Below are 14,407 nucleotides of genomic sequence, written 5' to 3' on the forward strand. Positions count from 1 at the left end.
GACAACTACAAGTGTTAATAATTAATAAGTTGATTTTTGTGGGGTATTTGTCCTCTAATTCAACAAGGAGCCGGTCTTTTAGGCATCTGTTTTGCAAGGAAAAACTTGGGCCTCTTGACTCTTTTCAGACTGTGGCAGCCTGAACTGCTCTATTTTGTAAACTCATGCATTTTAAATGTGTTTTTTGGTTTTATCGGTCACATTATCGTGATACAAATGTCTCTCAATGGCCCCACTATGGCATCTGTACGTCCTCAACCAATCACAAGAGAGTAGGCGTGGCCAGGAGCAAGAGAGGCTTTTATGAAATACACTTCCCAGACTGCTTTCTTCAATAGATAACTTTCACTTGTGTTTTAGTAAAATGTACATCCTAAACTCCTCCACATGGGGGACAGTATCAATGTTATGAAATACAAACAGCCCTTTAGAAGGAACTAGTCCTCCACAATTGAGATTGTTTTCTTACATTAATACTGTTTAAATAAGCCATTATTTTCCACTGGAGCACATTTTTATTGCCTGAAACATGTGGAATAGTGATTACTTTCGCTAATCCTTTGAATCTGATTGTCTGGTGCATAGTGGAGCTCGTGGTTATCAAGTGAACATTGCTGTGCTCACAGTCTAAAACCTTCTGTGTAAGTGAAATCTGTGTAGCGCTCGGGTCAGTCGATCGAATTATACATAAAAACCCACTGCAGCACTTGTGGTTTGATTTCATGTATACACAAAGTACTTGTCCTGATAAAATGTGTCGGCATTCACCATTTGTTGAGTCTGATCACAAAGCGGGTGTGTAGCTTGATCTGTGTGAATGTGTGTGTGTGTGATGTTCATATGTTGTTTTCTGTATGTAAAGCTGCTCAAGCTGTTGTGATCAAATAGCATGACCTCTTTTTCCATGCTGTTGCATGGAGTGCGATAATCCAGATAAACACACAATTGGAGAACACGTGACTAAATGACGCTCCGGATCCCATCACTATAGAAAAAAAAAAAAGTTTGGGGATTGTTCATAAAATAAAGCTCTTGCTACAACCATTGTGGGGAGACGGACCAGTGACTGTAATATTTTCACTGATCCCTCAAATCTTTTGAAATCCAATTATGCGGCACATTCTCGACTTAAGTGATCCTTTCTTTCATGCTGCAAACATGACAGGACCAGTTCATCACTGTGACGGATCCATTATAATCCAGTAGAGTATATCCAGCAGATACCAGGATCCTGTGGGTCGGTGGCTCAGGACCAGTGTAAGAATTAAGCAGTTTAATGGAAGGGCTACCAGGACTGGGTGGTGATGCAATTGGCCGCTGGCATCTTTAGGAACCGACCTTTAATGCTCGAGTAGCGTCTGATATAATCCAGAATCTTTTACACGTACAAGACGCCAGACGTCAATATTCATTAACGTGCCTGGGCTGAATTCCCCAGTGCAGACAACAACAAGATTAATGTGCTTTGCAAAAACTATTTAGGATTTACAGACACTGTTTTAAATGAATTATTGTCTGTAAGGACACATTGAAAACACAATACTGTGGTTAGAATGAGAGAATGAGGGATCAGTATGTGTGCACTCTTGATGGTACATTCATTGGCTATTACAAACCACTACTACTGCTGCTGCTTCTACTACCGTATCACCCACAATATCATCACATACTATAATAATACTATAATATATACTGTAATGCCTGCTACACAAGCCGTAACATCATCATTAACTACGACTATGACAACTACAACTTGTACTGCTTCTGTTGCAGGAAACTGTTACACATCCCGATGGAAAGCTATTTGGTCATACATTTGGCATCAACCTTGTTTTGGCTCCACAAGTACTACATTTGCAAAGTAGTTCTCAATTTTGTAGTGTGCAAGCACCTTACTAGTAAAGCAGTAAAAGTGTCCCATGTACGAATACTAGAGCTAAACAATGCTCCCTAATAATACTAGTCGACATACATTTAAAAAAATAGCTACTAGTAACCGTTATATGCAAATAAATGAGCAAGAAAAAGTGAATAGTTTCTTCCTATTGGATATTGAAAATATTATAACATGTCAGAAAGTGGGATATGGCAATATCCCCACCCCGACGTTTGCATTAGGTCTACTTGTGCTACTAGTGTTGGGGTCGGTTTTATTAGCAGTGATCATAAACCAAAAAACTGTACTACGAGTGAACTTTTTTCTTGTTGTACTAGAATTACTAAATATAAAATAGTGATTCTTGTGAAGTTTTTTTGCACTCTAGTGAGACTATGTGATACAAGTGAAGCGATTGTTTGGTGTCAGGAATATTACTAGTAAAGCTAAAAATGACTGTTTTTGTCGTTTGCTAGTAGTATAAGTAACTCAAAGGAGAATATGGCTTCACTTGTATCACTGGTCAAACAAAATTGAGAACTAGTACACAAAAATGTAGAGTACATGTAGAGCGAAAACAAGGTTGATGTTGAATTTATGACCAAACAGCTTTCCATACATCCATCAACATCACCCAAGTACCACTACAATTACTACTACTGCTGTTTCTGCTACTACTACACAACCCATAACATCATCAAATACTTCTATTACTACTGCCCCCACCGACACTCCTGTTATACTTCCATCACTACTGTTACTATGTCTACGACTTCTACTGCTATTGCTGCTACTACTATTACACAAACTGCAACATCACCCAAGTGCTATTACAACTGGTACTGGTGCAGCCATTACAAGTACTACAACAGCAAAAGAGCTGAAGAGCTATTAGCAATTAGCATGCTTTGTTATCCATTTGCATGTTTTTTATTTGGCATCTGATTTAATGTGTGTTTGCATGCAAAAAATGTATTTTTTCTATGGTTACATTAGCAACCTGTTTGGGTGCTAAACTGTCCGACTCTGATATGAGTGATGGAGCTCTTGAACTCTCTTTGTGCTCATGTGCACAATGTGCTGGTGCGGGTTTTGTAATATAATATATAATATACAGTGGTACCTCGGTTCTCGACCACAACCCGTTCCAGATGGCCGTTCGAGAAGCGAATTGTTCGAAATCTGAATCGATTTTTCCCAATACAATGAATGGAAAAAGAAGCAATGCGTTCCAAGCCTTAAAATAGTATTTTGTAGGAGTGAATGTAGAGTGTCTGCTGCAGGTGCGCTGTTCCTCTATGTGTGTGGCCGCTGCATGTGGGAGGGGTCGCCGAGTGAGTGACGTCTCTCCAGAAGTGAAGAGGTGCCCGGTGCGTGTCCAGCTCTGAATGTGCGCTTCTGTGCAGTTTGGCTGTGACAAAGTCATAAACCAAGTAACGCTCTGTCCCAGACTCATCCCTGTCCCAGCTCCAGCCCACAACAGGACATCAAACCCTGGAGTGAGCGCTCCAGCCTCGGAGGTGTGGAGAGCGAGCACCTCCCCTGTGACACTCTACCACGGTCCAGTGTGGAGACAGGAAAGGTTTTACACCTCAATATGAAGAAAAAACAGTCAGTAAATGTAGCTAACGGGACACGTCTGCATACAGAGGCTGCGTTATACACAATAACAAAGCGCGTCGTGGGTCAGCTGATCGGCCCGCGCACGTTATGTTTTTCCGGCTTTTTTCGGGGTCCTTCGAGTTCTGGTTTTTCGTTTGAAATCAGAAGCAAAAAAGTCTCGAAATATTTGTTCGAACTCCGATTTGTTCGAAGTCCGGGACGTTCGAAAACCAAGGTACCACTGGATATGGTTTTGTAATGTAACATGTCATCGCGGACGATTAGCTGACATTGTCGTAATGTGATTTGGGTGATGGCATGTCTCGAAAAAAAAGAGGAAAATTATTTAAGACAGACAAAAATAGACAAACAAAGTTAGTTAGTAATTTTAACAATGACTCTCACTTTTTAACCCGCTCCGTACTTTTACTAGAGCAGTTCCAAAACCATTCTGAACCTGATTTGACAAGTCCAAAATTTTTTGAATTTGGCAATCAACAGATGTTTTAAGACATTCCATTCCCACAAGAGAGGTTCACTGGAGTGACAAAAAAAAAAAAATCTTAATTCCACAACACAGTTGCCTTAGGAGACACGGAAAGGAAATACTTTTTGGCTTAGTTGTTTATTTTGTTGTCTTCCTCCGTCATCTGAGGATTTGCAGAGTTAATCCACAGCTACAATCGTGCACTACCAACCGTTTAAAGTGAGCAGAATAGATGTCGGCCCATATTGTTTCCCAGAGCATCTCTGAGGACACAAAACAGTGACAGCTTACTGTCAGTGAATTAGAGGGAGGCTGCAGGGGTTTAAAGGTTTATTGGGGCTTTATTTAGGCAGGGGCAGCATCCCTGGTGTCCTCGGCCAACAGGGGTTAACCAGAAGTAGGCCACGGACATGAGTACGGTGAGGTCACGTGTGAACACAAAACACGCTACATCTGTTGCCCGTGTTTTCGTGATCTACGAGATCTATCCGGTAGATGACGGAGATGTGTGTTGCCTGACCAGCGTCCAGACTTGAGCCAGCAAAGTTCTTAGGAGCGTCTGCCATCTGAGCTCCAGCCATGACCTCTTTTCTCCCCACGCACAGCCATAACCAGGTCACATGACTGGATGAGCTGATTTATGGCCATACTAAGAGATCAAAATATGTAGATTAATCGCCGAGAATAAACTTCAGGACAAGATGGACGTGCTTCTGCGATGTGTGTTTAAAAAATGTGCTCTGTAAGTGATGGTAAAATAAAACAGGCTGAAACTTCTTGAGAAAACATGAATAAAACTGAAGTTTCACTGGCTCCGACACCGCAGCTCTATTCTGAAAGCGGAGCCAGTTTGCTCAGGTTTTTGTCGTACGTGCGAAAGTGCAAGTGTGGCTAAAAAAATGACAATAGCTGGGTGTGTGTGACGGAGGTCAGGTTAGGGTCTGCCTCATTCCCTGGCTCATTCATGCGCAGTCACAAGCAGCGTGTTGCCTTAAAGGTCAATCGATGGGATCATTTTCACCGAGCATGCAGATTATATTGTTAGATCATCAGGAGCCCTGCGCGGGGTCACATTGGTGCCGCCCGTTTGAGAGCGTTCAAGCACGAGCTGTAGGAGAGGAACAATTTGACGGGCAAGATTTAAGTGCAACCACACAGACATTAACACCTTGTAGTGGCTGAGGCACTGGCAGAACAATCGCACACACTCATAACTCAGAAGTGATACACTTCCCACGAGTAAATGGATGTGAGCTGACACACACACACACACACACACACACACAGAGGAGATACAGTTGCAGGCTCTCATCACAGCTCAGGAGCTGCCTATTCATCTGCACATAAGAGGACAAAGCGAGCGGACTGCACTCAGGAAATTGCAGCCGCGCAATTTACAACCGTTAAGCAGCGGTGGAGGACACAGCCGCGTACACACTCGCACATGTAGACGCTCGCACACGCACACACAGAAGCTGGTTGTTTCACTGCTTGGCTCTTTGAACAGTTCAATGAGGGCTTTTTTTTTTCTTTTTCACCCAAGTGAATAGCTCCTCTTATGCCACCCCGTGCTCCGAGTGTGTGTGTGTGTCAATACATGCTATGTGTGTGTCCTCTTCATCTTTTGTGTGGGCACAGCTGAGGACTGTTTTGCATGTGGCTTTGACTTGGAGGAGAATTTTTGGAGGGATAAAGGGCGTCGCTGTTTGACAATAATCAAAGTTTCGACTCCTTGTGAGTCAGCTGTACTCATGAAAATTTGAGAGAGTTTCCTTTGTGGAATTTCTCAAGAAAAATAACTTCATTGTCCACTTTTTTCATGAGAATAAAATTAAAATGAAATAGATCAAGCCCGTACAAGAACATAGTGAAATGACTGTAAAAATATCTTATAAAAAAATCCCTTGTGTATATTTACCTTGAGCCCCAAACTGCCCCAACAGTAACTTCCAAACAAACTTTTTGTGTTTTCAAAAGAGGTGCGTCATACAGTAGCTCTTATTGATAGAGCTTGGTCTCCCTCTAGTGATTGATATTATATGCAAGGAATCGTTTTGCTGATTGAAATAGATATGAATTATGAATATGAAGCTAAAATGATCATCTGAATTTAATCATGTCATATTCGCTCACTTTCCTGACACTACTCTTGGAGTCCAAAAGTTTTAATGGGTGGTGGGGGCGGTGATGTTTCTTATTTAGACAGTGGGGAACACAAAAGCAGAGGGCGTTGTACATCCCTCGCTGTCCTTCAATGGCGGAATCCTGTTCGAAGTGAGGGGTTGAGGGTCAGAAATCCCAAAGTAAGGGGCCCCCTATGCTGCTAAAGTTCTCCACTGACTGTGTTCCTCTTGTTCCACACCAGGTTATCATCTACCAGGGCGGCCAAGTCTTCAGTCTGGCCAACCACCTCAATGGTCGCGTGGGCTTTGTGGCCACTATGCCAAGCACAAGTGCCTCCATCTTCATCAATAACACCCAGCTGTCAGACACTGGGACGTACCAATGCCTGGTGAACAACTTCCCAGACAGAGGGGGGCGCAACATTGGCGTCATTGGCCTCACTGTGCTAGGTAACCAACCGTTCGGTGGATCCTCCTAAAACCGGCATCAGCTATTCCCTGTGAAATAATCTTCGGTTTGACACGTCACCACCTACTCTCTCCATCTGCCAGTGCCCCCATCGGTGCCAACATGTCGGATCCAGGGCACGCTAGATGTGGGGAGTGACATCATGCTGCTTTGCAACTCCGACGAAGGCATACCCACCCCGTCCTACTCCTGGGAGAAGCTGGATGCGCTGCCCAGGCTGCCGCACAACGCCATGCAAGGTATTAGTCACAGGCTGGCCGTCGGAGTTCCTTTTTGCCCCACCTTTGCTGGTAAATGTCACACAAGTAGAGTGAGCAACGACCCCACCATCACCTGTGGTGTGCCAGGCCCAGACCTGTCTGAAGATTTCCCCTCTCTGATCCTGCCGAGGGCTGATGATTGGTGCGTGAATGCGATGAAGTGGAGCGTGTGCGGATGCACTGAATGAGTTGTTCTATTGCCTTTCTTCCATCTCTCATGCTGAACACCGACTCCTCTTTCTGAGTTCATTAATGGTCTATTTTTAATTTTCCAATCTGGACCGGCCTCAGAATGACTTGAGGGCCAGAGTTCTCCGCCTGCTCTGGGATCCTCCAGAATCACTGGTTTTCAGCATCAGACTCAAAAGTGACGTGGACTCTCCTTTCTTTTTCCAGCTGTGCCCATTTCAACAGTATGAATTTTTCATCACTGGTCAGCTGTTTCATGTGAAAACAAGCGGTCCATCACAGTCCACCTTTCAATGAACTGCAAACAACAGACTGCCCAAAATATTAGCTCCCAACGGGAAGCCTTTTAAATTCTTCATGGGACTTTCCAAAGCTGCCGAGCAAAGCAAAGGCAGTTTACAAACAGAAAACAACATTTAATTCCATGCAGCCCGGGCGAAACAGAAGTGGGGTAGTGTCTTTATAGCAAATATAAACTCTGCTGTTTGCATTTGATTGAAATGGAAACGGCATCTTGACTTTGTGAATGTGTCGCTCACTGAGCAGACAAGCGGCGATGTTTGTTGACAGGCTGTGAGGGGAGCTGGTGAACTACTGCACCTGTTCCTCACTTTAAAAAGACGCTCAAGTGTCTTCAATAATAAAACAAGTTTAGTTATTAGTTGCACTACTGTGGCAAAAGCAGTGTTTCTCAAAGCGCTCTATTGCCATCTAGTGGCGGTAGAAGGAACTTGAAATTGAAGGCTATGTTTGTTGTTGTTTTTTTTAAATAAGTGTTGCTGTTTATGTATTTACTTTGTCTATAATTAAACACTAAATTTATGCGTATCGTTTTGTTCACTCCAGACCAGATGCAGGGAACGGTCACGTTGAGAAACATCAGCACCAGCACCTCAGGTCTATACCAGTGTACATCCAGTAATGCCATTGGCAAGAGCACTTGTCTGCTCAACCTGCAGGTGGTGGCACGTAAGTGAACTCATTCACTTCCAGGGCTGTGTGATGCCAGGAAATTCAGGCTTCACTAGACCATGCAGAGATGCAAACTCTTGAGTTTCTCCAAGCACATCTGTTTCTTGTGCAACGCTATTTCGTTTGTATCAATTTGAGGTTGACAAGATTGAAATGTAGCGGCGCATGTTCATCTAGGTCTGTGCAAGCCCACGGTCTAACATGCAAATATTAACATTTTAAACCATGTCAATCACAGCGCAGCCCCAGAGTGTGGGTCTGATCGCAGGAACCATCGCCACTGGAGTCCTGGCAGTCATTATCTGCTCCCTGCTGGTGGTGGTGTCTCTCTTCTACTGGAAGAACAAGAACAAATACGATGAGGAGGAGATTCCCAATGAGATCAGGTCTGTGACAACTGTGTGTTCTTCATTGGTGTTTTGAACTTTGCTCCAAATGATCATCTGAATGCATGGATCTATTGAAAAAGCGGACAAAAGCTGACGGCACGCTGTAAATTTTCCATATTTACGGTATGTAAATAAAAGAAATAAATAGAACTGACACGTTTCTTAGCATTACTCCAATACCAGTGGTATTACCAGCTGCTTATCCAAGGCACAAAGGATCATCGCAGACTCTACTCATCCCCACTATGCACTGTTCTCCCTCCTGCCATCCGGCAGACGGTTCCGTAGCATCCGATGCAGAACCACCAGATTCAGGAACAGTTTCGTTCCTGGTGCTGTCAGGCTGCTGAATGTTAGACAGTAGCTGCAGTACTGTTTATTTGTTTATTTGTACATCTTCTGGACTAGTATTTATCGAATATTTATTTATTTTTGGACATATAGTTTTGTTTTTGGAGACCGGAGGCCTCAGACCGAAATTTCGTTGCCATAATATAGTCATATGTTTTTGTGCAATGACAATATAGAAAGTCTAAGTCTAAGTGACAATGAATGACTTCCAAAAAGTCCAAAAGAAACATCACCATTTCAGAATCTGAGGTTTTGGTTCTCGCCAGGGTATGAATAAAACCATGCTCACTCTTATTTGGTCGACTTGCTGTTCGCTCCCCCTGGAGTGCTGACGCACCGCAGATGTGGGTGTGACCATCTTGACCATATGAGCTTGGTTGTCAGGAGGTTATAGTAACAGCAAGACATTTTGTGACTGTTTAATAGAAAACCAATCATCACAGGAAACAACTGTGTCAGTGATCAATGATATTTCAAATGCTCAAAAAGTATCTTAATTATATAGATAAAATATCTATAAATGTGAGTTAAAAAATATCACAATATGGGCTTGTGTAACAGCCTCTTTTGCTCCACAGAGAGGACGACCTTCCTCCAAAGAGGTCATCATCCGTGAAAGCGTTCCATGCCGACGCCTCCTCTTCAGAGAATGACACGCTGACGTCCACCAACACCTACAACAGTCGATACTGGCACAACCCCAAACCCAACTATGACACCAACTCCTACACACGGTACAACGGAGACACACGGCAGACCTTTTCCGCGGCAGCTCCTGGAACACACGGACCCGGCCAGTCCCAAAATGCGGGACACACGGGACATGCGGGGCACACAGGGCACGCAGGACACACTGGACACGGGCACAGCTCTGTGGTCACCGCACCGGGCTCCGTCCCACTTTCCCGCCACGCGCAGGCCACACCGACGGCAACGTCATTTGCCAACGGCAGCCACACACTCCCGCCGCCCAAGACTCTGGTGGTCACCACAAACTCTGCCCCCTCTCCCCCCGCCATGGTGCGCAGCAATGGCTCCGTGAGCCTCAAGCCCGCGGTGACGTCCGCGCACGGGCAGCACACACACTCCTACGCGGTGAGCCAGGCCACACTGGAGCGAATGGGGGCGGTGCCCGTCATGGTGCCTGCCCAGAACAGAGCAGGGTCACTAGTCTAAAATCCGCTGCGGCAAAAAGACTGAATTAGTTTTTCAGCCGTTTTTTGTCAAAAGAGAGACTGGATTTGGACTGAAGCAGTCCACTGCCCTTTACAAGTGTGTCTTTCTGTTTGTCACCACCTTCGTATCTCAAACTTGTGCAGAGTTCGTTCAATGCCAATTACTTTACGGGAGAGGACTCGCGTCCGATCGGATCAAACCTAGCTGGATCAGTGTTTGCTGAGGGGTACAGCGTTTTACAGACACTTTTGTACCAAGGTGTGTTTTCAGACTTCAGGAACAAAAGCAATTTATTTGGCGTCCACGCAGCATGGCTGGACCGGATTTGATCTCCACACAGATGCACGTGTTCTGTTCTTCTTGGAAAATGTAGTCACTATTTTTGGCAGATTATTTTTATTTGACTGATGGTGATGAAAGGAATGATGAATGTTGGAACGACTTATAGATGAAAGTACTTGAAATGGCCTTAGAAGAGTATATATAGAGAGGAACAGCTTTACTCGGTGCAATAGGACTCCCAGTTAACTTCAGTGAATGAACTGTTTTAATTTTATTCTGGCTCTTTCTAGAGCAGCTATATATCATAAAAACTACTGAAGACTCAACTGTCTTAGTAATGTGATGCTTCTCCCGAGCGTCCTGACTCCTTCTGCGGGTACAGTGAGTAGAACTGGGACGTCCTTTATGTCTCTCACTCATCTGTCCTGGACGTTCATCTCCCCGTGTTTGTCATGTCAGCCATGACACTGAGATGACCGCATCTTATTTCAACATTATTTTAGCTAACCAAATATACCGTACACTCAAAGCTGAACTGTTTTCTACTGTACATATTGTATCTACAGCAGTAGATTAGATTGCAAATCCGAGCTACCCTACGTCTGGATTATTTTGCAGCTGATGTGTCTTAATTTTGCTCTTTTTCTTTCTGGTTAATTTCACCGAAGGGATTTCAGCGTTTATAAAACCATTCTCATCGCAGTGTGAGGCCGACCCAGTTTAGTTTTACGAATACTCAGACAAAATACCTGGTGAAGTGTAAGAAAGTCTACCCTTCAAATTTTTTTTATGAAGCAATATTTGGTCTTTGTTTTGATGCATTGTTTGGAAATGTTTTTCTCTCTTCTGTAATGTAAAATTTTGTTTTTATTTGAAACCTGCAACACCAATTGGAAGAAAACATCTGTCTTACTAGATTTAATATGATGGAATTGAATATTTGTGGAAACTATATTTTCAGAGAATTGTTAGTCTCACGTGAGTCTGATACAATTTATGATGATGAAATATTATCAAAAACTCAGCCGTTTTATACTATTAATATATAAAACAAATGTTTTAAGTTGGTGCCATTTTTTGTTGTGAGGATGACGAACAGTATGAACAAAACAACATATTTGTTTTGAACCTGTTTACCGAATGCAAAAAACAACAACAAAACAACGACTTCACGTTACACATGATGGTGATTTATGATGGAATATTTTTAAGGCTTTAATATCATTTTCACTAGTGATGGACAGGTGAGACTCCTCATTTTTAGAGCTCAGTAGGTGGCGCTGTTGATTTAAAAATAAAGAGCGGTTTCAGTGAACAAATCCAGAGATTTTACAGCTGAGAGTGACATCTAGTGGGCCCTGAAAAGGTCAAGGTTTCATGAAGCCTCTTCAGTCCATCACTAAAAATTACATCTGGAGATTAAAAGAAGTTGATCATGTGCGGCAGCAATATATCTTTTCTGTGCATTTTTTTAAACATAAAAAACACTCAGATATTAACTAATGATCAGTACTTTTATGATAACAAGCAATAACATGTTTCGTCGACACAACATCTCACCCACATATTGAGGCCAGACCACCTCACAACACGCGTTGAAGGAAGAAATGGTGACACAACAAACCAACACAGTAGCATATACTTGGATCTGAGTAAGTAACAGATGCCAATCAAACCGTGTGGTCCATGGTGTGTTCATGACATTATTTTGATATTCTCTCGTAGATCAGGTGTCAGTGTCTCCGTTGTGAACACCCCTCTCTTCTTGTCCCAACCGTCCAGGTACTCAGGATAATCTCTTCTTCAGAGGGAAAAAATGGAGGTGAAATGCTGGAAAGGGGGTGGGGCTTCATCCGTCTAAAGTTCTATTGAAATCCTTTCATTTCTGCTCTGGCCACATGTTGTTTTATGTTTACAAGGTGGTATTTGAGTTTGTACATAGACAAATAATGACCAAACCAATGTGTAAATATGTAAAGAATAAAATACATCAGGTTCTTTCTGCTGGGTTGCTAAGAAATAGGCAAAAATAACACTGGAACTTGTAGTGAATAAATCTTGTTAATACATTTGGTTTTGTGTAATTATTTGGGTGCGTATGAGTGTGGTATATATATATATACATTATATATAAGCATTTTATATTTATTTTAAAAAATATATATTTAAAAATACATTTAAAAATACATTTCTTTAATGTCTTGTACCATGTCTAAAGACTTCCAATATGAATGATTTATACTGACAATATTTTAATAAAATGTACATAAAATAATATATATAACCAAGTAACATATTTTAAGGATAAACTACGTATCAGTATCCTCCATCTCCACCGGTCTGGATCATCCTCACTGGTCACACCAATCTTCTCCATGGCTTGCAGCTCATTGCTCAAATCTTCAGTCGACCTTCCCTTCAAGCTCCTTCTGACCTGCTCTTTTCCAATCTAGACACTTCAATGAAAACCTGGGCGTCTTCAACTCCAGTGCTCTGCTGAGCCCTGCATTCCCTTTGGTTTGTTTTTCTCTTCAAATTTCCTCTGGTGTATGATCATATTGATCCCGATTTCTCTGCTGACTAAAATCTTTTCTCTTGATATAAATGCTGTCTCATGTTCAGCTCCACTTTTCTGTGTGGAGTTTGAATTTCATCCCTGGTGAACTGCACTGAATTCATGCGAGCGACTCCCTCTGTGTGACACACGTTTGTGGGTTAATTGAAATCCCAAAATAGCCAATGTTAGGGGAACTGTGTGGGTCAGAAATCCACCACTAGATGGGAGTGTTCACACACTGCTCATCCTCAGCCCTGAACACTGACATTGATGTCAGGGTTATTTGAATGGCGCATCAGAGGAAAAAGCGCCTTTCAAACTAATTTCTGATCTTAATCAGAGCACTTTAAATGACATTTATCATGACGCCTCAGTTGAGTTTTCGCCTCTGCTCCTTTTATTCACTTTCAAACTGCGTTCAGAATCAACAAAAATGACCTTTAAAAAGGCCACGGCTGGGAGATCAATGAACCGTGGCCCTTCCAAATGAGCTAACTTTCACATGAGACCTCAAAAGGAGCGATTGTGTCGACGTGGTCTGTTATCATTCTGAAGCATGCGCCTTCTAAACCTCTCTGATATCTGATTCAGCATCAATTTTTTTATTTTTTATTTTTTTTATGAGCTCTGACTCGACTCGAAATAACTCCCAAAAAGTCTCACAAAACATAGCGTATGATATGTAACATGACTTGGACAAGTTTTTCGCGCGAAATGTCAAACATCTGCCTGTGAAGGTTCTTGTAAAAGTCACATTTCTCGCGGCACCTTTCTATTATGCATAAGGGCTCCTTGTATGTTTGCTAATTCCATCTAGAGCACGGCAGCCAATCTTCTTCCCTGGCTTTCCTCGATGATGAGAATCCCTCCGTAAGTGCTTCATAAATAATCATAATAACGGTGATCAATGGCCGTCCTAATGCTCTGATAAATGTCTTTGTAGATGTACGAGGCCGTCTAGACAATGTCTTTTAACCTTGCGACATGGCGGGGCGGCAGCGGCGAAGCTTTTAGCCTTATTGAACTGGTAAATTAAGTTAATGGGGGCCACGGAATATCCACCGCACAGGGACAAATATATTTTGTGGCTCAGCACGCTCATGTTCTTTTCGGCTCAAATGCTAATGCTGGCTTTGATGAAGAACACTTTGTGTTGCGTCGGCTGTGTATTAAAAATATTTTTCTAAGCCTTAGATTAAAAGGAAAAAATATCAGAAAACTTTATCTACCCCATGTGAAGGCGGCTCCGCAAGTAAACACTTTCAGCCCTTAAATATGCTCTCACTAGAAAATAGACTTGGGCATTAGGCTTGGTTTTCATGGCTTTTTAGCTAATCGATAGCACGATTCCAGCTATAGAAGCAGCAATGAGCTTCTAGATTTGATTCCAGCCTGATACGGGGGAATGCATGGGAGAGCGTTCATTTATATGCAGCTCACAAAAGTGAACACACTGACCGATGAAATGGCGAACAAATGAAAGAAAAGGAGAATTGCAGAAAGCCATTTCCCAGCAGAGCAGACATGTGGAGCAGAATATGTCCAATCAAGCCTCTCTGGTTTCAGGCCTGAGAGCACAAATCTGTTACCGAGAAATCATTTTGGACATCCACTGCTCTCCAGTGTCTCTCTATCCAGCCGCCATCTCATGCTTCTCTCTTTATTTCTCGTTCT

The 14,407-nt window shown here is 42.7% G+C and overlaps 1 protein-coding gene across 2 annotated transcripts in view; it reads left to right on the forward strand.

The window, feature by feature from the left end:
• The window catches only part of igsf11 (immunoglobulin superfamily member 11), a 111,226-nt gene extending 98,993 nt beyond the window's left edge, over nucleotides 1-12,233 (forward strand). For both annotated transcript variants that reach the window (XM_053873616.1, XM_053873617.1), the window contains 5 exons: nucleotides 6,331-6,538; nucleotides 6,641-6,796; nucleotides 7,853-7,975; nucleotides 8,217-8,364; nucleotides 9,297-12,233. In XM_053873616.1, the coding sequence (XP_053729591.1) occupies nucleotides 6,331-6,538; nucleotides 6,641-6,796; nucleotides 7,853-7,975; nucleotides 8,217-8,364; nucleotides 9,297-9,894 (1,233 nt within the window). In that variant the 3' untranslated portion in view covers nucleotides 9,895-12,233. The remainder of the gene's footprint in view (nucleotides 1-6,330; nucleotides 6,539-6,640; nucleotides 6,797-7,852; nucleotides 7,976-8,216; nucleotides 8,365-9,296) is intronic.
• The last annotated feature ends 2,174 nt before the right edge of the window (nucleotides 12,234-14,407 follow it).

Source organism: Synchiropus splendidus, chromosome 8 (assembly GCF_027744825.2).
Source record: "Synchiropus splendidus isolate RoL2022-P1 chromosome 8, RoL_Sspl_1.0, whole genome shotgun sequence".
Taxonomy (NCBI): Eukaryota; Metazoa; Chordata; class Actinopteri; order Syngnathiformes; family Callionymidae; genus Synchiropus; species Synchiropus splendidus.